General features: G+C 53.8%; 1 protein-coding gene across 9 annotated transcripts in view; it reads right to left on the bottom strand.

Annotated features, from left to right (window-relative positions):
• Positions 1 to 27,322, bottom strand: part of ABCC6 (ATP binding cassette subfamily C member 6) — a 59,424-nt gene that overhangs the window by 29,444 nt on the left and 2,658 nt on the right. For 4 of the 9 annotated variants that reach the window (XM_058569972.1, XM_058569974.1, XM_058569980.1 and 1 more), the window contains exons 1-13: positions 25,240 to 26,028; positions 23,626 to 23,751; positions 23,346 to 23,474; positions 20,584 to 20,709; positions 19,345 to 19,406; positions 17,027 to 17,158; positions 12,795 to 12,998; positions 11,430 to 11,607; positions 8,712 to 8,873; positions 5,780 to 5,872; positions 4,036 to 4,239; positions 2,974 to 3,120; positions 1,549 to 1,636 (exon numbers count right to left, since the gene is read on the bottom strand). In XM_058569972.1, the coding sequence (XP_058425955.1) occupies positions 1,549 to 1,636; positions 2,974 to 3,120; positions 4,036 to 4,239; positions 5,780 to 5,872; positions 8,712 to 8,873; positions 11,430 to 11,607; positions 12,795 to 12,998; positions 17,027 to 17,158; positions 19,345 to 19,406; positions 20,584 to 20,709; positions 23,346 to 23,474; positions 23,626 to 23,751; positions 25,240 to 25,518 (1,930 nt within the window). In that variant the 5' untranslated portion in view covers positions 25,519 to 26,028. Of the gene's footprint in view, positions 1 to 1,548; positions 1,637 to 2,973; positions 3,121 to 4,035; positions 4,240 to 5,779; positions 5,873 to 8,711; positions 8,874 to 11,429; positions 11,608 to 12,794; positions 12,999 to 17,026; positions 17,159 to 19,344; positions 19,407 to 20,583; positions 20,710 to 23,345; positions 23,475 to 23,625; positions 23,752 to 23,865; positions 25,193 to 25,239; positions 26,029 to 26,616; positions 27,248 to 27,322 lie in introns of those variants that run through there. The other 5 variants (XM_058569973.1, XM_058569978.1, XM_058569977.1 and 2 more) reach the window with 5 other exon arrangements.

Genomic DNA, 27,322 nt, shown 5'->3' with positions numbered 1-27,322 from the left:
ACATTGCATGGGATATACTTATACTAAAAAAAATTATTCTCTGTGTATCTGAAATTCAAATGTAACTGGGAGTCCTGCATTTTCATTTGTGAATCTGGCTACCCTACTAGAGAGGCTTGTCCTTTCTTAATGGCCTGGGGTCTGGGGATTCTCCTCAGGTTCCCCATCTGTAGAATGGGTGGGTCTGGTGTTGTGGAGGGTGGGATGGGATCTTCACTATCTCCAGCACTTTGCATGGCGGCGTGTGGTCAGTGCTCGGTCAACGTTAGCTGTTGGTGTCTGTGTTCATCGCACTGGCACACGCCTCTGGGGGAAGAGCAGGGATGGGGGAGACTGAGGCTCTGGCCCCAGGCAGGTGACCAGGGGGTCAAACTCATGGCTCAAATAAGACCCAGGGGTCTGTGGTCCACGGTCCGTGGGGCCCTCCAGTGGGATAATGGCATGGACATCACGGACCCTAAGCTATTTGTTGAGCGGCTCCTGAGAGCCTGGGACTTGCTGTCCCTTGGTGGCCCTCAGGACGATGCCGCACAGCCCCACCTGGCAGCTGGGAGTCAGAAGCCTGGAGGGGAGGAGTAACTGCCCAGGGCCACGCAGCCGGGAGCGGCAGACCCAGGAAGTGAACCCGTATCACACTGACTCAGTTCAACAAAGCTGCACCCAGCTGAAAACCTGCCAGAGCTTTGAGTAGCCCCAGAAACACCAGTTCTGGGTTATTTAAAGCCCTCTGTGCTGGCTTCTGTGGGGTTTTCTCTAAGAATTACAATAATAACTAAAACGCATTGAATGCCGACTGTGCAGGGCCCTGCTCTCAGCGCAGTACCTAAAGGAACTCATTTCACAACAATCCTAGGCAGGGGTGCTATGAAGGTCATCACGCCCATTTTGCAGATGGGAACCCTGAGAGGTTAACCCTCAGGGTTAACCTCAGAGAGATTAACAATTTGCCAATGTCCCAAGCTTGGGATCGGTGCCAGGGCCAGAATTTGGACCAGGGGAGTCCACCATCACAGGCTGTGCTCTTAACCACCATGCGGCTGTGTCCTAGGTAAGCAGGTTGACGATTCTTCAGTTACGACAGGGGAGGGTCTTGAGCCGATGACGGCTCATCCTGCCACTGCAGCAGTTAATGTCGCTAGCCCTGCAGGTGTAGGGTTAGAAATGGACAGGCAGAGCGGGGAACCCCGATAACCCGTGCTTGGCGGGTCTCATCCTACAATGGCACCCGTAATCTCTCCAATTTTATTTTGCCATGCTCATCTCCCTGGACTTTCTGCATGAGGGCAAGGACCTGGTCTGTTAAAATGTTCACTGCTCTCCATCCAGAATGGCACACAGTAGGTGCTCAGGGAGTAGTCGCTGAAGGACTGGCAGAAAACGGCAGCGCGGTGCCGGTTTCCAAGTTACACAGTGATGGCATGATGGCATGTGCCATCTTGTTGCTGGCCCCCCAGGTGGGACCCTGGTTTCCCAGCAGTGGGCTGGGAGAGCCCCACCGATCCCCAGATCCTTGCCCCCCACACGCCTCCTGCTGAACTCTACACTCACAGCATCTGGAGGGACTTGAGTGCACGGCCCCAGGGTCAACTTCTTCCAGGCAGAGGAAGGCGGCCAGACGCTCAAAAGACACCTTCGCCTGGGGAAACCAAAGCCCAGGTCACCCGTGCCCCAAGAGCAAAAAAAGAACTCAGACTTCGTGTATCGGGTTCTCAAGCTTCCTGTCTACCAAGCCCTGCTCATTTTCAAGGCATTAGCACAAAGCTGTTGAGGTCACGGAAAAGGATGCACGTGGAGGTAGTGATGAGGGTGGTGGTGATGATGGTGGTGATGATGATGATGGTGGTGATAATGGTGGTGGCAACGATGGTGGTGGTGATGATGGTGGTGATGATGATGGTGGGGGTGATGATGGTGGTGGTGATGATGGTGGTGGTGATGACGGTGGTGAGGGTGATGGTGGTGGGGGTGATGGTGGTGGTGATGGTGGTGATAATGGTGGTGGTGACGATGGTGGTGGTGATGATGGTGGTGATGATGGTGGGGGTGATGATGGTGGTGAGGATGATGGTGGTGGTGATGATGGTGGTGGGGGTGATGGTGGTGGTGATGGTGGTGATAATGGTGCTGGTGACGATCGTGGTGGTGACGATGGTGGTGGTGATGATGGTGGTGGTGATGATGGTGGGGGTGATGATGGTGGGGGTGATGACGGTGGTGAGGGTGATGGTGGTGGGGGTGATGGTGGTGGTGATGGTGGTGGTGGTGATAATGGTGGTGGTCATGGTGGTGGTGGTGGTGGTGATGATGGTGGTGGTGACGATGATAGTGGTGGTGATGATGATGGTGGTGGTGACGATGATAGTGGTGGTGATGATGATGGTGGTGGTGATGGTGGTGGTGACAATGATAGTGGTGGTGATGATGGTGGTGGTGACGATGGTGGTGAGGATGATGGTGGTGGTTACCTTCCACCTCCTTGCTCCTAATTAGCATAATTGGAAGGATCAGGCCATTATCAGGAATGATTCCAAACTTTGTCCACCTGGGGGTGCCCTCTCTGCTCCCAACCCCAAACCCATGTTTGATAATGAAAGAGGCGGCCATTAAAACAGAGATGGCTCAGCTAGGCAACTCTTTTCTCATTTTCATCACGCCGAGGAGGCACGATGTGAATAGAGACAGTAAAGGAAGAGAAACCAAATAAAATTGCTTTGTATAAAAAGGGAACCGGAATCAATTCTTGCGCGTGGAATTGTTGGATCGCTGAGGCTGCGGACTCTGAGGATGTTTGCTGGTGTCTTCCCACTGTATCCTCTGCCGCTCCTCGCCTTTTTTCCTGCTCTGTTTCATAGCCTCCTTCTCCCTCTCCCTCTCTCCTCCTCCTCTGCTGGCAGTGGGTGGATGGAGTCTAGGCACAGCCCCCTACACCCCTGCAAACTCCTCCCAGACGGCCGCCCCTCCCCGCTGCCTCACCTGGATCACGGAGTGGATGGAAAAGGGCAGGAAAGCCTGGGCCTTGTTGAGGATGGTGAGGACCGTGAGGGTCACAAAGGCTTTCTCGGCATCCATGGCATTCTCCTTGGCCACCAGAGCATGGACAGCAAACACAACCAGCGCTACCTGGGTAAGACATGCAGGTGGTGACAATGAGCTGTGAGTGCAGCCAGGGAAGCCTGGGCAAGCTGTGGATCTCCAGGGGCCCGTGTGGGCAAGCCCACCACGTTGGAATGGGTTCCTCTCCACCCAGATCTCACCCCAATCGTGTTAACCCCCTAGTCCTCATTCCTATGTCATGGAATCTATGGAAGTCTCTCTTAAAATACACCCATGTGTTGACTAAGGGAGTTGTGTGTGTGGTCCTCGTTCTACGTATCAGAAGCTCTTGGTTCCAGGCATTGGGGGACACTGCAGTTTTCCATCTTGGTAGCATTTCTGTGGTTCTAGACATGGGTGGAACTTGTGATTCTAGAATCCCTCGGAAGCTGACTCTGACGTCGCAGGTATCAGCAACACTTGAGGGCTCTGGGTATCAGTGGCATTTGTGGTTCTAGATGTCCCTAGAAGGTGGTTCTAGGTGTTGGTAATGTTCTGCTTCTAGGTGTCACTTGGTGATGGGATGATGGTCACTTGGTGTCATGGTCACTCTATGTGACGGTCACTCGGTGTGATGGCAACCCAGTGATCCTATTCAGGGAGCCCTCATGGTTCTCAGTGATGGTACTTGTGGTTCTGAGTGTTGAGTTGGTGACACCAGATGGCCCACGGGGTTCTAAATCCTTCTGGAAACAGTGGTTTAAGGCTCAGTTGTCACCAGCCTTGAATGTTTTATGAAGAGTTGGGATTTTGTTCTGTGAGCAGCGGGTGGTCATTGTAGCTTTGTTTGCAACAGTGTGACTGAAGTCAAAGCTGCGCTTTGGGAAGGCTGATCCCGCAGCAATTTGTGAATTAGATCTCTGGGGGGCTCCACCTACCTCATTCCCCCCCAGTCCTCCCGCCCCCAGTCTGTGCTCTGCAGGGAGACCCAAGTGACGTCACCAGAAACGTGGAGACTTGGAAGGACACCAGAGACACGGAGAAGAGGAGGCTGGAGGTCCTCAAGGCGCCTAGCTCCCGGCCCCTGATGCGCAGGACTCTCTCCAGAAAGGCCCCCTCCCAGCCGTGAGCCTTGACCATCTTCACGTTCCTGAGCAGGTAGCTGGTGAGTCGCGCCCGAGAGTCCTTCTGCCTCATTTGCTCTTCCTGGGACCGGAGGGCGGGAGAGAGGAGAGGACAGGGACACGTCTCGGATTCTCCTGCCCTGCAGCCGCCATACCCCCCACCAGCAAATCCTGTTGATTCCGTATCCAAACCAGGCCCCTTGCTGTCTGCCTCCCAGCATCTCTGTCCCCAGAGTCCTGGCCCAAGCCACCGTCATCCCGTGCCTGGACCACTGCAGGGGCCTCCGTCCTGGCCCCCTGCTTCTGCCCTCATCGCGGGTGGCGGAGGGTGCGTCATAACGGAGGGAAGCCCCCAGAGCCCAGGGAAGAGGCGAATCCCTGAACCAGCCTAGGGGTGGTGCCATCAGGAGGGCTTCCTGGAGGTGGAGGTGACACCTGAGCTACATCTTAAATGATGAGGAGGGGCTGGACCTGCAGAGAATGGGTGGATGGAGGTGGGCAGGGAAGATGGAGGGGCCCCACGACTGGGAGGACATCCAGTGCGACAGAGGAGGGTGTGCGCTGGGCTAAGGGGGGGAGATGGGCTGGCTCACTTTGAACATCAGCAGAGGAGTTTGGGGGCTCCGTGTGTCACCACGAGGGGCATTGTCAGAGGGGCCACTGTGTGGAGAATGGCTTAGAGGAGGCCAGACAGGAGGCTGGAGAAACACGCTATGTGGGAGCCACCTTCCTCCCTTCTGCCTTCCTTTCCTCCTCAGTTCATAAGTATTTATCGAGCACCTTCTGTGCGCCAAGCGCTATTCTAAAAGCTGAGGCTGCACCAGTGAGCATCCTCTGCCGCGGGGAATGGCGACGCATCTCTCATTTCCGTCTAATGAGAGAGACAACAAATGAAGGGGCAGGGCATCCTGTGCTATGGAACAAAACCTCGTGGGCAGAGGAGATGAGCTGCAGGAGGTGAGGGAGGGCGTGTTTGCTGTGCCCAGGGGGCGGGTGGGGGGCTGCCCAGACTTGGGGAGGAGAGGGAGGGAGCCAGGGGCGTCCGGGGTGAGGGCGTTGCAGGCAGAGGAAACTGCGAGAGCCAAGGCTTCCCCAGCATGAGGCCACTGCAAGGTCCTGGCTTCAACTGAGGGAAATGGGAACCACGGAGGTTCTGGGCAGAGAGGGAGGCGGCCCGTTTGGTTTTCACAGGTGCGCTGGCTGATGGGTGAGGGAGCCGGGGCTGGGGCCAGGGCCAGGGCAGAAGCAGGACCCAGCGAGGGGGTCGCCGCAGCCATCCCGGTGAGAGACGGTAGGGCTTGGAGTGTGGAGGGGCAACCTTCTGGAAGCATCTTGAAAGGGATGCCAACCAAATTTGCTGAGGGATGGGGTGTGAGAACGACAAGCGACAATGCTGACCCACAGGTGGTTTGTGGCCTGAACGCCGGAGGGATGGAGCTGCCATCCACCGAGATGGGGGGACGTGGGGGGCACAGGTCTGCGTGATGGGAAAGGCTCACACCACTGCTGGCCAGGCCCGCCCCGTGCCCCCCCCCACCTCCCTGCACGAGTGCCAGGCCCAGGACCTGCAGGCTCCCCGCCCCACTTCCCCCCTGGCCTGTCCCCTCTCCCAAATGTCAGACCTGATGGTGGTTCCTCTTCTTGGTGATGAAGAAGTTCAGAGGGAGGAGGCTCAGGAAGACAGCGACGCTGGTGAGGGCAGAGGGTCCTAGAAGCTGCACACAGAGGGGCAGGATGTCACGAGACACCTCCAGGAGCCCAGCTGTAGACCCTGAGGGATTTGGTCAGTACTAGGGAGAGGGGGTCAGACTTGGGTCCTAAGGGGGGCTGTCAGGGGGACTGATGAGGGCACCCACGGGGTCACGGAGACCAGGACTCACGGGGCTCCATGGAAGGAGACACCTGCTGCAGACGGATCAGGGAGGGGAATGACGCACCTCACACATTGGTGGTGGGGGCACGATATTAACACAGGTCATGCATCTAGACGCGGGGCCAGGGGACGTGCCTGGCCAGAATGGGGAAGCCAGACATCTCGACTCAGAATCCCGGTTCAAATCCTGGCCCTGATACTTACTAGTGTGGCCTTGAGCAAGTTACTTACCCTCCCTGGGCTGCAGTTCCCTCATCTGTTAAGTGGAAATAGAGCTGGTCCCAGCGCCTAGTTAGTGCTGCTGTCATAGAGTCAATGAGTACCCCAGTCTTCACCTCACCCCACAAGGGCTGCCAGATTTAGCAGATAAACATAGGATGCCCGCCCAATTAAATTTGGATTTCAGGTAAGTTTTTAGTGCGTGTCCCGTGCAATATTCCGTTTATCTGAAATTCACATTTAACTGGAATCCTGTGTTTTGTCTGGCAGCCCACCGCTCACTCCCCGCCCGGCTTTGTGACTTTGGGACATTTACGTTCCTTCTTGGCTCTGGTTTCTCTCTCTGGAAAATATGCAGGTGAGGGGCAGAATAAATGATTTTTAAGTGGCTGTGACTTTATGAGATTCCTCCCAAGGTTATTTGGGACCATTCTCTAGACCAGCCCCACCCCTCCCTCCAGGCTGCGGGCCTCAGTTTCCCCTCTCAGCCCTTGAGAACACTGCTTTTTTAAATCTCCTTGGTAACCCAGCAAGCCAGTGTGTTTCATATACGCAGCAAGGGCGCCACCAAGCGGCTAAATGGAGAAGTGCCCGGAAGGCAAACACGAGCCCGTCCCGGCCAGAGTTGGGAAAATACTCAAAGAAATGTGAACAGAGGTTAAACTCTCTCTGCAAAAGTGGTATTATTTGGCAAAAATGCTACAGATGCTAACTGTAGCAACCCCAATGCCCCCCTCTCCTTAACCAGGATCTCAGGGTGACGTGCTGATCTTGGGGACTGTCTGTCAAGAGGCGGGGAAATTGATGGGTGTGTCGTCTGCGGATTCACTCTGGTCGTGAACCTGCTGGCTCAGTGCCCTGAATTTTCCCACGTATCCTCCCTCCCTCCCCCTGTCCCTAATAATAACAGCTAAGGTTTAGGGACCACAGTCAGGAACTGTGTGAAGTGCCTTACCTGTACTTGCTGAGCGCCTACTGTATGCTCGGCCTTGGAATACAAGGTCTCGAGTCAGAAAGGGTCCTGGCCCTCTGTCCTACAGGGTGGGTGGGGGCAGCAGAGGAGCAATAATTATGATAACACGCACCAGGTGGCCTTTTAGAGTACGCCACACTGACAATCAATAAGCCACAGACACACCCACCCGGGGCCTGTGAACTGTGGTGCATGGTCAGATCCCTTCCCCCGTGGTTGCACAGCTGGCGAGCTGTACAAAAATTGCTAATGGTTTTTACATCTGTAAACGGTTGAAGAAAATCAAAAGAAGACTGTCTCGTGACACGTGAAAATTATGTAAAATTCAGATTTCAATGCCCATAACCAGTTTTATTGGGACACCACCACGCCTCTGGGATCCGTATTGTCTGTGGCCACTTTTGCACTAGAAGAGCAAAGTTGAATAGTTTTGAGAGAGATCGTATGGCTTCCAACATCTACGATAGTTATGATCTGGTCCTTTACAGAAAAGTTCCTGAGCCTGGCATTCACCTCGGGGGAGCAGAGCAGGAGTAAGATCTTCAGTGGACTGCCCCACCCCCATGCGTAATTAGCAATATTCGGAAATACCTACAAAGTACGGCTGGGTGCCACACCCCGATCTCAGTACTTTACAGGTATCAGCCCATTTAACACATCAACAAGGGCAGGGGCACTATTGTTAATTACGATGGGCAAATAAGCCAAGGAGAGGCTAAGGTACTTGTGCTAGGTTTTACAACTTGCAGGTGATGGTGAAAGCAAGATCTGAACCCAGGCAGTCCCACGGCAAAGTCTGTGATTTTTTTTTTCTTTTTGTGAGGAAGATCGGCCCTGAGCTAACATCTGCCAATCCTCCTCTTTTTGCTGAGGAAGACTGGCTCTGGGCTAACATCTGTGCCCATCTTCCTCCACTTTATGTGGGACACCGCCACAGCATGGCCTGATGAGCCGTGCGTCGGTGAGCACCCGGGATCTGAAGGCCGGGCCACTGAAGTGGAGCACACGCACTTAACCGCTACGCCACGGGGCCGGCCCCCGTGATTTTAATAAAACAAAAAAAGGAAATCCTCCACCACAAAGTAGATGGAAGGAAGTCAGAAAAAGCTCTGATTTTCTTTGCCACGTGGCCACTTCTAGGTAGCAAATTCTTTCCCCTAAAGTTTTCTCCTTCTGTCTTTTTTGTTGACGGCGCCGATGTCCCTGAGTTACTGGTAACTTCAGAACACGGTTACTCTGCCTACTTGGTACTCTGATATCACACCCAAGAAGTGTCATCCTCATCCCCATCATCAATTTGCAGACGAGGAAACTGAGGCCCAAGGAGGGTTCGCATCCTGCCCAGGGTCAAGTGAAGGTCATCCTTGTCTAAGACTCTGCCCATTCTATCAGCCCGCAGTGCCGCGATGGAGACGGGATTAAGGAAGGGGGAGGGCGGGGAGGAAGAGGGGGATTCAGCTCAAATCCGCCTCCCTCTGCCCCAGCCCACCTGCCAGAGGTAGACAAAGCAGACCACGATCCAGACGAGCGGCAGCCACAGCCCGTTGAGGTAGGTGACACTCTCGGTTAGCCGCTGCACGTCCACGGACACCAGGTTGACCACGTCCCCCACCGCACTGGCCTTTCTGGAGCCGCTGGACAGAGCCAGGACCTGGGCGGGGCAGGAGGATCGAGACCTGAGTTGGAGGGAAGGAGGGGGCGAGGGGCAGGGAGGGAGGCCCATGGCGTGGACTGAGCAAGAGCACAGCAACTCAGCAGGCCTGGGTCTAAGCTGGGCTGCCCTTGCTGGTAGAGGCAGGTCTCTTTACCACCCGAGCCTCAGTCCACTCCTCTGTAAAGTGGGCTAGTCAAATCTAAAGCCAACCTCCCAGGGCCATTGTGAGAACCACGGAGATGAAAGAACCATAAATACTCTGAAATCCCTAAAGCACTGGAGTGATAATAGTTATTAACATAAAACGTAAAAACCTCGGATTCATGACAATAATGGGGGTCCTTTGCTGAGTGCTAACCGGGTCCCAGCCACTGTGCTAAATGAACAGTCTCCTGGTTCCCTGTGATGGGGCACATCGCACAACCAGATGGGGCAGGCACCGCCATAGTTCACTCGACCTAAAACGCCATGGAGAAAATGCTCTCTGTTGTTGTATGACGAAGGAAAAAAATCAATGCCGATTAAGGCACAAAAGATGCATCTTGATTTCAGAAGCGTTAAAAAGCGAGCAAGAAAAGTGAGACTAGAATCAATGAAATGCAGAATTACTAACCCCATTTTACCGCTCAGGAAACTGAGGCACAGAGAAATTGACCGACTTGCCCAAAGTCAGAGGGCTTGCAAGTGGCTAGACCAGGATCGGAATCCGGGATGACTAAGGCATGACGGGCTAGACGGAGTGTTAGATTGAGCCCCGTGGACATTTAATGTGCCTCTCAGACACCACCCTGGTTCTCTGGCAGGACCAAACCTGCCCTAACTCTGGGGTCACAGTAGACCCCTTCCAGCCTTTTGAATGCTAAATTCTACTTGTAATCCTCTCTCTCCTGAGCATGCAGGGAAGGAGTGAGGGGGTGAAGGAGTGAGCCAGGAATGACTGAGTGTAGAAATTCTCCAAAAAATCTTCAGATTTTTATGGAGCACCAAGTCTGTGCCTCACACTGAGCCGAGTACCGAGAATACGGCTGTGAACAAAAGGCAGGGGCCCTGCTCTCCTGGGAGTGAAGTTTGAGCTGGGGAACAAAGTTAAGTACAGACTCACATAGTTCATTCTTTAATGGCAATTATGATGAGGGCCACGAAGGGTTTGAAAATGTAGGTTTTATTATTATTCAGGTATGGCAAGGCCAGCAGGTCAGGAGACAACTGTCATTGACAAGATGGTTTATTATACCCAGATCTCAAGAGGAGGGGCACTGCATACCATGGGGGGCCACGTGGAGATGCCCCAGGGTCCGTCAGAGGCAAGGGGGAGGGGATGGTGGGCAAGAGCCTGTACTGTGGTTTTTCTGTTCCAAGACTTGCAGCAGGCTCCGGGGCCCAGGAGCTGGGCCTAGTGGTCTGGCGCCTGCCCTGGGGTGATCAGGGCAGGGGATTGTGCCCGAGTGTGGGCCCATAAAGGAGGCGGTTGGGAGTGGGCTCTGGATGGGTGGGTTCGCATATGAAAGGCGTGCTCTCAGGGGAGTCCTTTACTATCTCTAGGGACTGGCCAGCCCTGGGAGGGGCAGTCCCTCCAGGGTCGGCAAGACCCCAGGTGTCAAAGCACCAGATACAGAAAATAAGAGGCGGTTAATGTAGAAGCAGCCCAGAGGGTGGATCTGACCTCATCAGAAGCCGAAGGAGGCTTCCCTAAGGGTGGGGAGTGGACGAGCAGAGCCCTCAGGCCGTCTTCCTGTCAGCCTCAGCTCAAGATTTGGACTCACGAGACTGGACAGGCCACACCTAGCTGCAGCGTGCTCCTCGGGGGACAGAGCAGGCAGGGCAGTCCCGGGAGCCGCCCACGTGGCCATGCAGGAGCTGTTTCCTTCGCCCCCCTCGGGACTGGACGGCCCTGGCTCAGATGCGCCAGACCCCACAGGAGCCAACGTCCCTTACAGCAGCAGTCTCATGGGGTTGCTTCCGGGGTCCCCCGAGGGGACAAGAGTCCCTGCACAGAGGGAAGCCCAAAGCTCTGGCTTCCCACCAGGTGTTCATAGTTCACTAACAGAACTTCCAGCCCAGATGCAATCTACCAATGGGTCAGGGGTCATTTTTAATGTAAGCAGTGTTGCCTGGCAACATAGCTGCCAGTCCTCCTTTATCTGATTTCCTCACAGCCTGAAGGTTCACCCTTTATCTTCATGGGGCATGAGTGGAAGGCAACGACATGAAGAGGAGTGGAAAGGATGTCCTGGCAATGGGAACAGCAAGTGCAAAGGCCCTGAGGTGGGAGGCTGCCTGGCATGTCTGTGGCTGGAGAGGGGTGAGCAAGAGAGAAGGTGTGTGATATATAAGGTCAGAAAGGTCCCAGGGTCAGATCACGCAAGGCCTTATGGAAATAACCAAGGAGGTGAAAGTGTAGTGCAAGCGACTAAAGTAATGAATGAGTGCGTTTTCAGGCACAGATGATATTAACAGGTCAGTGATGTTATCCTTCCCGGCTGAAACATCTGTATGTAAATCAGGGCAGGACGGAGAGAAGAGAGAGGCCCACGCCTCTCCCCTGGGGCTCACCTTTCTGTACACCAGGCCAGTGATGGCCGTTCGCAGCCTCATCTGCAGTAGCTTGAGTCTGTACATGTACTGCTGCTCAAACAGCGTTTGCAGGCAGGCGGAGAGGAACATCAGCACCGTGAGGAGACAGCCCCTCCAGGTTGGGGCCTCAGGGTCGCCAATAAATTCCAGAAAAAGGCTTGTGGGAGAGGGAGGGAGAAGGTACAGCTGGTGAGAGAAGGCGCTCAGGGCTTTGTCTTGGGCTTGTGCCCCAGCCTGGCCGGGTCTGGAGGATCAGACATCGCGGTAGATTTTTTTTTTTTTTTTTTTCCAAAATTGGCTGCAATGATTCTCCCCGCTCATTTTCAATGTGACTTGTGGCTCCTCCAGCCAAGAGGTGGAGTTTTTATCCTCACCCTTTCTGGGCTGAATTGTGTCCCCTCAAAATTTACATGTTGAAGTCCTAACCCCTAGGACCTCAGACTGTATTGGAGGTGGGGCCTTCAAAGAGGTGATTAAGGTAAAAGAGGGCTGTTAGGATGGGCCCTGATGCAATCTGACTGTGAGGAAATTTGGACACAGAAGGTGGCACCAGGGGTGCGTGTGCACAGAGGAAAGACCAGGTGGGGACACAGCGAACCAAGGAGAAGCCTCAGAGGAGGCCAACCTCGACTTGGCCTTCCAGCCTCCAGAACCGTGGGAAAGTACATTTCTGCCGTTTAAGCCCCCAGTCTGTACTCCTTCGTTACGGCAGCCCTCGCAAACGAACACACCACCCCTCGCATCTGGGCGTGGAGGAACCAGCTTTGACCAACAGAATACAGTGGAGGTGAAACCGTGCCAGCTCCGAGCCCAGGCCTCAAGAGAAAATGCAGCTTTTGCTCTGTCTCAGAGCCCTGCCACGCGGCCACAAGAACAAGCCAGAGCTAACCTTCTGGAGGATGAGAGACCGTGTGGAGCAGAGACAGGCCGTCCCAGCTGAGACCGTCTCAGACCAGCCAGTGCCCAGCCAGCTCTGCAGCCGACCTCAGACGCACGAGCAAGTCCAGCCAAGAGGAGAACCGCCCAGCTGAGCCCAGCCCAAACTGCCGACCCACAACATTGTCAGCGGATATGTGGTTTTAAGCCCTTTACTTTTGGGGTGTTTTGTTACACAGCAAAAGCTAACTGATACAGTCCGGAGAGAGTTCACGCGTTTTCCCTCCCTGAAGTCGGTCACTTTCTCACTTATTTTTATCCTTCCTCAGTCTCCTTTTCACCCATCGCCCAGTGCCCTGAGCACCAGAGGTCCAGGCAGAGGCAGAAGCAGAGCTGAAGCCCCCCTGGCCCTGGAAGGACATGGTGAATGGACCACCAGCCTTAGCAAGGCACCCGAGCAGGACCCACCTGAGGAGCTTGGGAACAGCGAACCTGAAGACGTCACTGATGAGGAGGCTGAGGGTCCCCAGGAGGAAGGTGGAACGGAACACCTGCCAGATGGCCCTCAGCAGCGGGCCCCTCTGGCTCCCCCCTCGCTGCAGGAGGGGCTCGGTCTCGGGGGCCTCCAGGCCATGGCTGCCTTTCCTTTCCAATGCCGTCGCCTTGGTGTGCCTTGGGGGAGAGGAGAAACTTGCTCTGGGTCCTTGCAATAGACTGAGTGTGTCTCCCCCCAGATTCATGGTGCAACGAATCCCCAGTATGATGATCTTAGGAGATGGGGGCTTTGGGAGGTGATGAGGTCACGAGGGTGGAGCCCCATGAAGGAGGTTAGCGCCTTTATCAAAGCGACCCCAGACAGCTCCTTCCTTCTTCCACCACGTGAGGCACAGTGAGAACACAGCCCTCGCCAGCCACCGAATCTGCTGGCGTCTTGATCCTGGACTTCCAGCCTCCGGAACTGCGAGCAATACATCTCTGCTGTTTATGAACCCCCCGTCTGTGCTATTTTGTGTAGCAGCTGAACGGACGAAGACATCCTTTACCACATTCTCGGAGGTGGCCGCGGAGCCGCCAGCATCAGGACCAGGCATTCCAGGGTTATTTTCCCAACAATGGGGATGGGTGGGCGTGGACCCGGCCTCGCTCCCCCAGCTGTTCTTCCTTGTCCCCCAGAGGACCCGCTTATGAGACAATCAGCCAGGGTAGGGGTGGGGCGGGGCAGGAGGGCAGCCCTAAGGCCTCAGGGATGGCCATGGCAATGCACATGCATTGAGCGCCTGCTGTGTGCCAGGTCCTCTTTAGTCCTAACAGCCCAGCAAGCCGAGTGTTATTCCCATTTCAGAGATGAGGAAACTAAGGCTCAGAGAGGTGCCTTGTCCAAAGGCACACAGCTGAGAAGTAAAAGAGCTGGGATTTGATCCCGACTCTCTGCCTTCAGAGCCCGAGCCCTTTCTGATCCATTCTGCAGCTCCCCTCCTCCACTCCACAACCGGCCAGCCCTTGGGTGGTTCTGAACCGGTTTAGAACCGGTTTAGAATCACAGCTGATGTCCGTGGGCCTGGCACTTCTGGTCTAGATGAAACCACAGGTGGAAGCTCAGGCGGGCTTGATGCAGAACATCTCTGGCCTTGTCCTAGCCAGGGGGCGCAGGGAGAGCTGGGGGGAGGTGGGGGGAGCCCGGGGCCCCGCCTGAGGCAGGCTGGTCCTCGGCCACAGGGAGAGGCCGGCAGTGAGGCGGCTGCTGTGTGGCCTTGGGCAGACTGTTCCCCTCTCTGGTCTGTGCCTCTGTGGGGCTGAAAGGACGGGGCTGGTCCCACCTTCTGAGTCCCTTCCCGCTCTGACAGCCTATGAGGTTATCAGCAATTTCACTGCCCGTTTCCAGAGCTGGGATGGGGGGCCTGGCACTGGGACCAGCCTTTTCCACGCACGAGCGGATGGACTCCTCTTCGCCTCCCTGCCTGGTGGGTATCACGGGCTCCCCATTTTACCTAGGGGTCGACTGAGGCTCCGAGAGGTGGGGACAGCTATCCGAGGTCACGCAGCGAGGACAGAGCCTGGATTCCAGCCCAGATTTCCATTCGTGGTTCACATAGTGCCTGTCTGTGAGCCCCACTCCCCACCAAAAATTAAAAAAGAACCTTGGCGAGCGCAGGTGGCCAGACGCCCCCTGACAAGGTCAAGGCCTTGCCCTTCATCCCTGGCCGGGCGTGTTGTTTGGTTTGGCGTCTCTGGAGGGCTGTGGCTTGGCCTCCATCACTGAGCTGGGCACGGCCCGTCGCTCACAAACATTTTGGTGTTTGGGTCCAAATGCCAAAAGGATGTCCCCTCCTCGCAGAGGCTGCCCCTGACGCCCCAGCCCCCATCAGATCCCATTGTTTAAGTCACAGCCGTGCTCACCCTCCTCAACTCTCTCCTTTACTTCTCTGTCTTGTTAGAACTCCAGGTGGGTAGGCATTTTGCTCATATTTTCCCCAGCACCTAGGTCAGCTCCTGAGGTAGTAGGCACTCAGCAAATACAGATTGTGTGCCGTGTGCAAAGGCCCTAATAGGAGTGCCAGATGCATAATGTTACAAAGATTTGTGGAAGGAAGGAAGCAGGCAGCTTGGTTTGTGCACAGAACCTGGCATGGGAACCAGGAGACTGAGGTTCAAATGCCCGCTCTGTCCCCTCCCCTTGGAACCTCAGTGTTTCCATGTGTAAAATGGGTGGGTGCAGAGGTGACTGTGAAGGCCTCTTTCCAGCTGGATGGTTTGCTCAGTTCTACTCTGGCTGCTCGGAAAGCCACTTAGTGCAGGACTTGCAAAATGACCACAGGGCGAGACAGGGGGTGTGAGTGAGTGGCCGGGCGTAAGTTGGGGGGTACAAAAGGGAGTCGTGGAGACTGGGGCAAACTGAGGAGCACACGCCCTTTTCCATGGGGCAGCCACGACTCAGATCCACTCTCCTGTTGCCACGCGGGGATGTAACCCAGCACTGCCAGTCTCCTTTAAGAGAGACCAGAATTCCAGATTTTTATGTGACATCTCTAAGATTTTAAACGTTGGCAACCTATTAAAAAAACAAAACAAAAAAGCCCCAAACAACAAGAACAACAAAAAACCATGTGGGCCAAACATATCTTGTGAACCTGACTTGGTCAGGGGGTGGCTGGTCTGTGACCTATCAGGATGACACCCTCTCCCTTCCCCCAAAAGTTGCAAAATATTTCAGAAATGATGCCAAAGTTCTCTCGGTGTGTAATCAGTTGGCTCAGAAAGTGAGTGAGCCGGATCTCAACATAACATGCCTTTCTCCTTTCTTTCTGTCCATAGTCTACAGAGCCCCAAACTGTTCTGGAGAATGTTTCTATCCCCTAGCTCCCATACTGGGTGACGGTCATTCTCATGCCGGCGGGGAGGCCAGAGCTGGGAGAGAGTGGGCAAGACCTCCGGGCCCTTTTGAATGAACTGTGCCACAGAGAAATCGTCTAACAGTGGAGAGGCAGTACAGCAAGATACGCCTGGGGTGACAGAGAGCTGCTGTTTTGATTTATCCACATTACTCAGCCCTTTTGGAAAGCACACCCCCTTCCTTTGGGGAGCACCAATCAAGGATCCTGCCCCTTGGCCATGGGATTGGCTCCTGAGAGGCACATGACTCGAATCAGCCAATCAGAGGCCTTACTTGGGATTTTCTATATGGATGCTAGAGGAGACAGGCTCTCTCACTGTGCTGGAGTTGCTGAACTGGCATGGTATTGGGACAGGCCAATACACGGTTATCCGCTGAGCTGAGAGATGGAGGGAAAGGATTTGGACATCGTGCAGGTTCCTGGATCCAGCCACACCTGAGGCTAGACCCACCTTCTCAGCTATGTGGGCCAGTAGACTCTGTCTCTGTCTATTCCTCTCTCGCTTCTTCTAATTTGTGGGATTCAGCCATCTACAACCACCACCACAAAATCCTCGACTATGCAGAGAACCTTGTAATTCTTCCCACAGAGCTGAGTTACTTTTGTCTGTCCCCTGAAACACCAAGGTCTGGTGAGGTCAAGAACTCGTCCAAGGTCACCAACTACTCCATGGCAGGGCTGCATTGAACCCAGGTTTAATTAATCCTATGTTGACAGCTCATTTCTCTACACCAGAGGTTCCCAAAGCGGGCTCCCCAGACTCAGAGGGCTCCACGGAAGCTTCCAGAGATGCCACAGAGGACAAGAGTGAGGCAGAGTGAACAAGACTAAAAAGAACTTGAAATCCTCTGATAACTGATATTGCTCGAGCTTTTACCATTTTTGAGGAATTTGCTAAGTTCTTTCTCCCACAAGCTGGGAGCTAGGGGCTAATGGCATCCCCATTGGACAGATAAGAAAACTGAGGCCCAGGAAGCTAATCACTCGGGTTAAGTACTAAGTGAGTAGTTGTCTGCATGTTACGGACCACACGCAGCTCTCCACCCCCAGGATGTCGTCCCCTGCCACTCCGCCATTTGAGCGTCCTTCTGGGGGCCTCGAGGAGCTCCCACTTTGTCCCTTTGGATCCTGCAGAGCACGCTGGGAGCAAAGGCACCTTGAGCCTGACCAGTTAAGGCTTAGAGATCAGCTGGCGGGCAGGGGCTGTGGGGGTGGAGCCCAGAGCAGGGTCTGGGCTTGTATTTGGGGCCAAATGATGAGCGTTGCAGACGGAGCATCGGGCTGAGCTCCCGCCCTCCACACACTCACCGCCGGGCCGCGCCGTGGTTCCTCGTCCATGCTCTTTCAAGCTGGGAAACGAGTTCTTCTGAGGAGTTTTCTCTCCCAAGCGACCAGAGGTCTTTTAATCCCAGCGGCTGCTTGTAGCCCCTCCAGACCAGCCTGTAAAAGAGTGTTACCAGGCAACCTCCTCCAGCCATCCACCCCTGCAGGGTCCTGGCCTGGTAGCTGTGTGACCCTGGGTAAGTCACTCTATCTCTCTGCGCCTCTGCTGGCCCCTCGGGAAAATGAAAGCAATTAACCTACTGCACCTAACATTTGGGGGGCACTTCTCAGTTTACAAAGATCATCTCATTTAATTCTCACATGAACCTGTAGATTACTATTGACCCACTTTACAGATGAGGAAGAAAACAGAGGCTCAGAGAGATTAGGTGACCTAACTAAGGGATGACCTGTGTGGCAGGGGAAATAAACCTCCCTATGAGTCCGAGTCCAGAGTTGAAAGCTCTCACTGTGGAGGAAACCTAAATTCTTCCCTCAGCTTTAAATGTCCCCACTCTCCTCTTCATTCACTGCTCCAGCCACCTGGCCTCAGGACCTTTGCATGTGCTTGTTGTTCTGCTGAAAACTCTCTTCCTGCCTGTCCTGACCCAGCCGCTTCTTACTCATCCTTCACCCCTGAGCTTAGACATGATTCCCTTAGAAGCCCACTTTGATGAACCCCCCAGTCCATGTATATTCCCCCATTATAAGCTTCTGTAGTTTCCTGAGTTTTTTCTTTATAATGCTTTGAAATTATGATTATTTACTTTTTTGGTCTGGTTATTTATTTACTGTCTTTCTCCTCCATTGAATGGTAACTCGCAGAGGGGCAAAGGCCTTTATTCTCCCTCTTCTGTATCTTCGCCTCCTGGCACAGGGCACAAGAAAAGTTGTCAAATGAAGCCACTTATCAGCTCTGTGACCCTGGGCAAGTCACTTCCCATTAATGGACCTCAAGTTTCTCACCTTAAAATGAGAGTGTTTCCCAACATGTGGGACTGACGTATGAAATACACAAGAAATTAATCTCTATAGATCTCCATCATGGGAGCATCACCATCTTTTTGGGTCTCTGGAATCTTCCTAATGACCCCAGGGAGGAGGTCCTGTGTGGAGCCGGTCTTGAGCGCCTCTCTGAGACTCTCCAAGTGCCCTTCCTAACACAGAGCAACGGTTCTGATCTAGAAATTATTAACATCGCTTGGTTCTCACTGAAATTACTTTTGGAGTCCTACATGGCAAGTGAGTCTATAGATGTTTCCGACTGGGGCAGTGACGGAAAGTTTCCTTTATAAAAAAGTTTATTAAAGTACAAAAAGTGAGTTGATTTAAAGAAAAAATATTAAGTAAACAGAATACAAGGGATGCCCCAATAAAGCAAAAAGCTTGAAGAATGGTCCATAAATGCCTCCGTTTGGGAAACGCAGGGCTGGATCCTCTCTGGAGCTGTTTAGCAAACGTCTATGCTCTTTCCAGTTCCACCCCCCAGGGCATCCTGGTCTTCATTTATTTAACAACCACTTTCTATGACACTCATTATGGGCCAAGCCCTGCCCTAAGACCTTCACAAGCCTTATCTCATTTAATCCTCACAACCTTATGAGGTGGGTGCTGTTATTATCCTCATTTTACTGGTGCAGAGTCTGAGGCACAGAGAGGTTAAGTAGCTTGCCCAAGGTCACACAGCCAGGAAGTGGTGGGGCTAGGATTCAAATCCAGTGCTCCCAAGGTCTGACTGCAGTGTGGTCAGGAGGGGGCCCGGTAGGTGGGCACAGCCTCAGCGCCCAGTGTGTCGGCCCTGGAGAGACAGCTGTCTTCTCCACCTGCCTGGGAGCCTCTGGGGAGTAAAGATTTAGTCTTTTACCGCCTCACCCCCCGTGCTTAGCGTATAGTAGGTGCCTATTAAATGTTGGTGGATGGACCAAAGCCGAGTAATAGATCTAATTTTACTGAGTGCCTGCTGTATACAAGCACTAAGCACCTTACATTTCATGAAGGTAGAGTTGTTCCCATTTCACAGAGGGGAAAACTGAGACTCGGACTGTTTGTAATATGGCCGGCTAAGAGACAGAGCCGGGATTGAAACCCAGATCTCACTCCGGTGAGTGAAGGGGAACGGGATGCGGATGACGGACACACTGAAATTTGAGAGGGGAGCACTTAAGGCTGGGCCGGAGAAAGCCTGGCTGACCTCGGTAGGCTTGGGAGGGAACCTCACGGGGGAAGAGCCGCAGCGACAAAGAAGGGCAGCAAATGCAGGTGGATGGGGCACCACCTGGCCCCTTCTCTGCTACTTTACTTACCCAGAAACCCACCAGAACGTGGCCTTGGAGGGGAAGGGGGCCCCAGCCTCTGGACATGGATTCTGTAAAGACAAAGGAGGGGGGAGAGGGAGGACTTGGCCTCACCTTCTGCGGCCAGCATGTGGCAGGAGGACAGGATGAACGGACCGTGAGCTTAGTACTGAAAATGCACACTGAGGTGCCCTGCCTATGCCTCTGCTTGTTGGAGGTGAACACTAATGGGCTTGGTGCTTCCTAGCAGGCAAGGCAAAAAGGGATTGGGCCACTGGACTGACAGCATCCTCAAGGTAAGAACCAGCCGTTTCCCAGGACAACTATCATTAATACTGAGACCAAGGAGTTCCCAAAGCGAGGACCATGCGTGGCATAGACAACAGCATCCTCAACAATGTCCCTCAGTGGACGTGGCGAGGACGTGGAGAGGGATATGTCCTGAGATTTTGCCAGCTGTTCCAGGAAGACTGCGCGGATCTCTGCTCTTCACCAGCAGGTCACGCGAGTGCCCATTTCACAACATCTTTGCCATCACAGCTTGTTAAAATTTTTAATCTTTTTCTGCCATTCTCATAGGAAAAAAGTCCTATTATAGTTTTAACTTGATTATTCAAGCAGTTAAGCATCTTTTTAGATGACTCAGATCAGCTGTCTCTTCCTGATTTCACAGACTGGTCAGTGTTACCTGCTGTAAACTCTCATGGACCGTGAACTTCTGCAGAGCACTTACCCCGCTTGCAATTTTCCACGCGTTTCTGTAATTATGTGATTGACGTCTGGTTCCCTGACTCGGCTGTTAGCTGCATGAGGACGGGGACTACATCTGCTCGTTCCCCGTAGGTCCTCAGCACCTCGCTGGGCATAGAGCAGGAGTTGGGGGCCCCCTGGGCCCAATCCGGCCCACTGCTTGTCTCTGCGAATAAACTTTTACAGGAACACAGCCATGTTCCTTTGTTGACATATTGTCTTCGGCTGTTTTTGCGCTACAACAGCCGAGCGGAGTAGCTGCCACAGAGACCACGTGACCCGCAAAGCCTAGAATATTTTCTGTCTTGCTCTGGGCAGAAAAAGTTGGCCAACCCATGGCATAGAGCAGACGTGCAACACGCTTTTTGCCGAGTGATGGAACGAATGAAGAATGAAAGGCCTGTGCTCTGGTTCCACCCCCATCGGACACACGGGGAGACTGAGACCCGGACGGCACAGCGACAAGGGAGGCACTGGGCTGGAGACGTGGTGACTCACAGACTGCTGAGGGCCTTGAGGGAAGAAGGGGGGTTGATCGGCCAGGCAGGACAGCATGAACTGTGCCACCACCAGAGACAAGCACAGGTAGGTTGACAGGTGGCGGAAGGGGTCACTCTGGAAGTCCTGGGGAGAGAAACAGAAGTCCCACTGAGTCTGGCAGGCAGATGTCGGCCACCTGAGGCCTGTGAGGAGCCATCAGAGGGGAAGAGGCTGAGGTTGAACAGGGTTTCTGGTGCTGGGGGCAGTGCCCAGGCAGGGGCCGGAGCCACAGGGTTTGAAAGGCAGAGCCCCTGGCATTCCCGGCCATCCCCATTTACAACAGCTGACATCCATACCTTCTGTCCGTACAAAAGGCGGGCCAGGGGTTTGCCCTTAGCCCAGTGACAACTGGCCACAGCCGCTGGGGCATGAATTGAGGGGACACTTTGCCTTTCTCCTTGTGCCATGGAGGAAATCCTTGCTCCATTCCAGCCCCCGCCCCAACCTCCCATCCCGCTCCCCTGTGGCCAGTGTTCTCTGGCTTAAGAAGGGACTGGTTTTATTGAGCATTTGCTCGGCCTTGGGCACTTGCAGGAGTCTTTACACTCACTGTCTCATCAAGTGCCTCCCCACACTGACCCCAGCTGGGGTTTTACTTGCTCTGTTTTACTCATGGGGACACAAGGCTCAGAGAAGTGACAGCACCTTGCTCAAGGGCACACAGATGATCTGACCCCACTCGTGAGCTTTGGCCACCATGCTAGGATTGCTTTCGCATCCACTGCCCCTTCTGGTCAGAGCACCCTAATCCCTTCCCCATGCTTAGGAATGTGGTTTATGCAGAACTGACTCCATTCCTGGGGGGGGCGGGATGTGATCGAGGCCTGACCAATGACTACGTTTTAGTCCCCTGGCTACTGAGATTGGGTTAGGGATGGACAAAGGACCCACACTGGGCCAATGAGAGCTGGAACCACTGGGAGATCTACTGGGTTTGCTATGTTGGTGGAGCACAGGTCTGGAGCGATTGGTGGCTCTTCTTGCCATCCCACTGGAGAAGGAAGCTAACATGTCAGAGCCAAGAGACAGAGAGAAATGGAGACTTGGTGGTGGTATCTGAATGCCTGGACCAGCTATGCCCGGGAGATTCCACGTACGTGAGCGAATAAATTCCCTCTGACTTTTTTTCCCTTAAGCTAGTGTGAGTTGAGTTTTTGTGGCTTAAAACCAGAGCCCTAGTTTCAAATCACAATTCCCCTACAGGATTTGTATACTCTTCTGTTTTTGTTTTTTTTTGCAGATAATAGACAATTTGATATTCCAACTACACTATGGCCCATCTTCCCCATCCCGCCATTTTTACTACTGTTTCTATTGGAAAGTTTGTTCTGAATTTGAGTGAGATGGACTTGGGCTCTGCACTCCCGAGCTGTGTGACCTCGAGGAAGTTATTGACTTCTCTTAGCCTGAGTTTCTTCATCTTTAAAATGGGGTTGTTAGAATCTATCACAGAGCATTCCTCTGAGAATCCAATGAAGACATGACGTCAAGGGCTTGCCGTGGGGCCTGGCCCAGGATTGGAGCTCCAGAGCATCTGTGGCTTCAATTTATTACTTCCATGCTGTGTCCCAAGTAGCTGATTGATAAGTCAACTGTGGGAACCCAGCCTTTCATCAATCAGTGGACGGCCTGTGGAATTTTCCCATTAGTCACAAAGGCTTCTTTGTAAAAATCTGCCCCGAAGGACAGAACGGTGTTTCTCTGCCTCTCCTTTTAGGAGCAGGATGGAGTAACCATTTGGCTCAAGAAATGGTGATCTACAGTCCACGGAGGCCAGGGATGCTGTTCAATATCCTTCAATGCACAGGACAGCTCTCCCCACCCGAAAGAGAATTATGTCGAGTGCTGAGGGTGAGAAATCTTGGGCTAGGCTATTTTTCTCTTTGCAGATAAAACGATCCATCAGGCCCCCTAACATGGAAACGCTGCTTCCCACCTTGGGAAACAGAAATATGGGTGAGTGTGCAAAACGAGTGTGTAAGTACAGATGCACGGGGAGCATGGGTGAGGATGAGAATAGGTGCGAATGAGGGGAAATGCGCAGGCACACAGAGTAAGAGTGTAGGTAAGCGCCCTTGCTTGTTAAATCTCCCACCTGCCAGTGTGGAATGGTCTGTTTCTTTCCCACCAGGAGTCCATAGTTCACTGACAGAACCTCCAGCCCACACGCAATTTACCAATGGGTCAGGGGTCTTTCCTTGCCCTCTGTACGGGGCCAGTTTCATATTTCACCCAGGGAACTCCGAGGCTGTGAACCCACAGTGCGTCTGCGCCCGGGCAGCGTGTGGGAGGGCCGTGTGAGCACACGTGCAGCGTGGGAGTGGGGGATATTTGTGCTGGAGTCGTGTGGGAGCTGGAGGACACAGCCACAACTGGGTGGCAGCAAGTGTGAGTGGACGTGTGCAGGTGTGTGTGTGTGTGACGTTCTGGGGTCTGTGGTTGCGTGACGCATGAATAGGGGCATACAAGTGTGTGTCTGGTGTGCAAGTAAAGTGTGTGTTGTGAGTGTGTAAGACAAGGGGAATTTGTATCAATAAAAAATGTCTGGGATGATGGGTATTTCTACGTGAGGGAGCGCATGTGTGCGTTGCTCAAGTTTAAGCGACTGAGGTGTGTGTCTCTGTGTAGAGAATAAATCGTGTGGACGGGGAGGGGGAAGATGGGACGCACGGCTTGTAAGTGCCCTAGTGGTTTCCCCAGGAGGCCCAGGCCCCACTTACCCGCTGCGAGGCCTGCTGGGTGGCACTGGTAGCTGGCAAGAGAAGACAGAGCAGCCAGTACCCAAACAGCACCCCAGATGCCTGGACCCCCTTCTTCCTCTCCGTGTGGATCAGGAACACGGCGAGGCTCTGGACAAGAGAGTCAGGACGGGTCCCTTAAGGTGGGGGGCAGGGGAGGGGAGGAATGGGGAGGGAGGGATCCCCCCCCCCGCCCCACCCTCCACCAGGGCAGGAAAAGCGGCAGCCAGGAGCAAGCCAGCGACCCTGGGGTCGTCATTACCATCGTGGTGAGCCACACGGTGGGGTGAATGAGGAATTCCGGGGCCTGGGGCGTTCCCCGCTGGATTCTCCAGAGAGCGACAGACACACTGGAGGTGCAGAGGATTATGAGGGCGAACCCGAGCACCTGGGGAAACAGGCTTAGATGAGGCTGGTGAGTGACAACAAAAGGTGGTGGCAAACTGGACCGTGACCCTGCGTCCAACTGGACGGTGGCTCTGGATGGGGCACTGTAACATACCAGCGTCGTCATTTAACAGTGCCAACGTGAAAGATGCAGAAGAAAAAGCAGTAAGGGCTGTTGCAGATCGATCTTGACCTGTAACTGACACATAAATGATGCACCACGAGGGCCCCAGCCCACCAGTGTTTTCCACGATGCGGGTCTTGCTCCAACAGCACAGGAGAGATGCTTTAGGTATGAAGGAACAGCAGGAAACGAAATTTACTCACCGGGTAAACACGTTATACTCGCTTCAAGTCTCTTTCAATCCCTACTATTAAATCAAAGAGAAACTCTCAGTTGGGACTGGCACATCTCTAGGCTCTCTCTAAGACGCGTTGGTCTCTCTTTTGAACAAGAGAAAGCAATAACGTGAGAGACCATGTACATGCGGAGAGGAGGCCAGACCTGGGCACACTGCATAAACTATTGAAAGTATCTCAGATAGTCTACAGCAGGGGTTGGCAGATCCCCACCCGAAGGGTGAGTTTGGCCAGCTGCCTGGTTTTGTACAGCCTGTGAGCTAAGAATGGTTTTGACATATTTCAACTGTTGAACAAAATTAAAAAAATGTATAATATGTCATGACAGGTGAAAATGACATGAAATTCAAATTTCAGTGACTATGAGTAAAGTTATCTTGAAACACAGTCGCACCTATTTGTTTACTGTTATCTGTGTCTGCTTTCCTGCTGCAATGGCAGAACTGAGTAGTTGGGACAGAGACCACAGGACCCTCAAAACCTCAAAGATGTACTATCTGGCCCTTTAAGAAAGAGCGCGCCAACCCCTGGATAGAGGGTTGGCAACAGAACAAAAATTAACAAGGTGGTGTGAGATTGAATGAACCTTGAAGGACATTCTTGTAGAATTTGGAGGAGAAGGGGATGGACGAGTGGAAAGGCTCACACTTGGAATGCCCATGTTTTTCTAACACACTAAAATAAATACATAACAATTTTAAGAACTATTCTTTAGTATTGCAGTGGGGAAACATCAAAATCAATGCATAACTGCTAAAATTTTAAAAGTTTCATCCTAGTGTGGTCCTAAAGTCACCTTGTGTGTCCCAGGAGTATACACTGCCCACTTTGGGGAATGCCAGGTTATGGTGGCCATAAGCTTTCCGGGAATGTGTGAGCATCCGGGTGTGTGTGTTTACGGATGCACGGATTTTCATAATTACGAAATCTCTTCGGGGACCTTGCTCCACTGCGTTCACCTCTGTAGCCTCTGGAGTACTGCTCTGTTTGCTTAATGGTTTCCCTTCTTGTCCCCAACCTATGTGCTCCTTGATAGGAGGACTGTCCACTTTGGGGTCTCTGCTGGGTTCCAGCCTGCTCCCCGCCCCCAACTGTTGTCTGGTTACAAGCTCCCAGAGGCGGTGGCTACCATTTTGGCCTTGAAGAGCGGGGACATCCGGAGGTAGCCCTTGCCATGGCGGTGGATATAGAGGAGGTAGATGGGGCCAAGGACCCAGAGGTACAGGGGGGGCACCCAGACCCCTGTCGTTTTCAGGAAGCACAGGTTCAGTAGGTGGGCAGCGGCGGGCTCGGGCTCCGTCTGGTTCCAGACCTGAGGGGACACCAGGGTGATCCTTAGGATGGTACAATGCAGGGGTCCCAAAGTCACCTGCTTGGGGGGCCAGGCAACTTTGTGGACCCCTAACATGTACGTGAAAATGTGCCAAGCACTCTTCGGAGTACCTTATAATTCTCAACTCCTTTAATCCTAAAATCAACCCTGCGAGGTAGATGCAATTATCACAGTGATTTTGCAGATGGGGAGGCTGAGGCCCAGAGAGGTTGAGTAACTTGGCTGATGTCGCCCCACTGGAAAGTGGTGGTGCTGGGATTTGAACCAAGGCAGTTGGGTCCTGGAGTCTAGGATGGGATGAGTGCTGGGCACTGACTGTCACTTAATCCTTACAACAACTCTAGAAGGTAGGTGTTACTGTTCCCATTTCGCAGACCAGGAAACTGAGGCCCCGAGAGGGGAACAGCTCCTTCAGGCCCCTACAGATAGGAAGGGGCAGAGCTGACTTCCACAAGGCCTGTCTGACCCCAAATCTTGCTCTACTGGGGGGTCTGGATCTGTGATTCTTATCTCAGCTGCTCTGCTGCCATTTAATCCTAGGAGAAGTTCAAAGGTGAAGTTTAGAGGACATAGCCTCTTCAGTTCTCTCCCCCGGTATTATTAACAGCGCTCCCACCCCCTCCCCACTGGTCATCCCTACTCCTCCTGGCTTCACCATTCACCAGCTATGTGAACTTCAATCTCCCTGTGCCTCAGTTTCCTCGTCTGCAAAGGGAGGATAATAGGAGGATCCACTTCTAAGGGCTGTTAAATGTATTAATATCAGCAAAGTGCACAGCACGATGAGGACACAGATTAAGCCCTCAGTTAACACCAGATATTACTATTGCCTAACCTACCTGGCCCCTGAAATCCTGGGCTTTGCGACCCTCACCCCCACCCATGAACCCCACTGCCTAGAGTGCTTTGCCGAGAGCCTGGATGAGAGGGGCAGCCAGGGAGGCGAGGTCCTGAGGCTTTCTGCAGAGGACGGGCACAGCCCCCCGCAGCGGGAGGTCTGGAGGCCCGGGCCGGGCTCTGCCAGCGCGGCTCGGTTAAAGGGCTTGCCTGTCGCTGCCAGGTCTCCTCCCCTCCCGGGCCGGGAGTCTGGGGGTCTCTTCCCTCCGCAGTTACGGCAGCCCGAGAGATCTACCCAGCCGGGCAAAGGGGCGCAGACGAGAGGGAGACACTCACCCCCGGGCCCGCGCAGGGCTCGCCAGGAGCGGCCATCGGGCGACGTCCGTCCGTCCGTCCGTCCGTCGGTCTGTCGGCCGGTCGCTGGGCAGCCCGCCCCTCCGCCGCGCGCTCCGGGCCGGGGCAGGGGTGTGGCCCGGCAGGCCCGGCGGGGATTCGAGCTCCGATCGCCAGGCCCCGGGCAAGGTCCAGCGGCGCGGCGGGGGTGGGGCGAGAAGGGGTGAACCGAGGTGAGTGGAGGGGCGTTCAGGGGGGCCCCAGCGGGCACCCGCGGGGGGGATCCCGGAGCCCCGGCAAGTGCAGCGGCATCCCTATATAACCCTCTCCTCCCCCTGCGACAAGTGTCATCCCAAACTTCCCGAACACTCTGGACCCAACCATTCCAGGAATGTCACCTGACAGACGAACTCCACAGGTGTGCACATGCTGAGTGCCCAGACCCGGTGGGGGACCGGGGCAGGCAGGCTCTAACCGCAGGCTCCTCACCCGTGGATGAACATCGTCTGCCTCCAGGGTGGTGGGAAGGTTTTAAGAAGATCGCGCAGTGCCGGGCTCACACTAAATGCTCAATAAGAGTTGGCTGTTGTTATTATTTCATTCATAGGTTCCTAAGCAGTGGTTCAAAGTGCTACTGCAGAAATATATTAATATGGAAAGATGGCTGCTAAATGCTAAGTGAAAAAAGAGATTATAATACAAAACAGGC

Source organism: Diceros bicornis, chromosome 26 (assembly GCF_020826845.1).
Source record: "Diceros bicornis minor isolate mBicDic1 chromosome 26, mDicBic1.mat.cur, whole genome shotgun sequence".
In the NCBI taxonomy this organism is placed as follows: domain Eukaryota; kingdom Metazoa; phylum Chordata; class Mammalia; order Perissodactyla; family Rhinocerotidae; genus Diceros; species Diceros bicornis.
The sequence above is the reverse complement of the archived record's forward strand: the minus strand, read 5'-3'. Positions and strand labels throughout refer to the sequence as shown.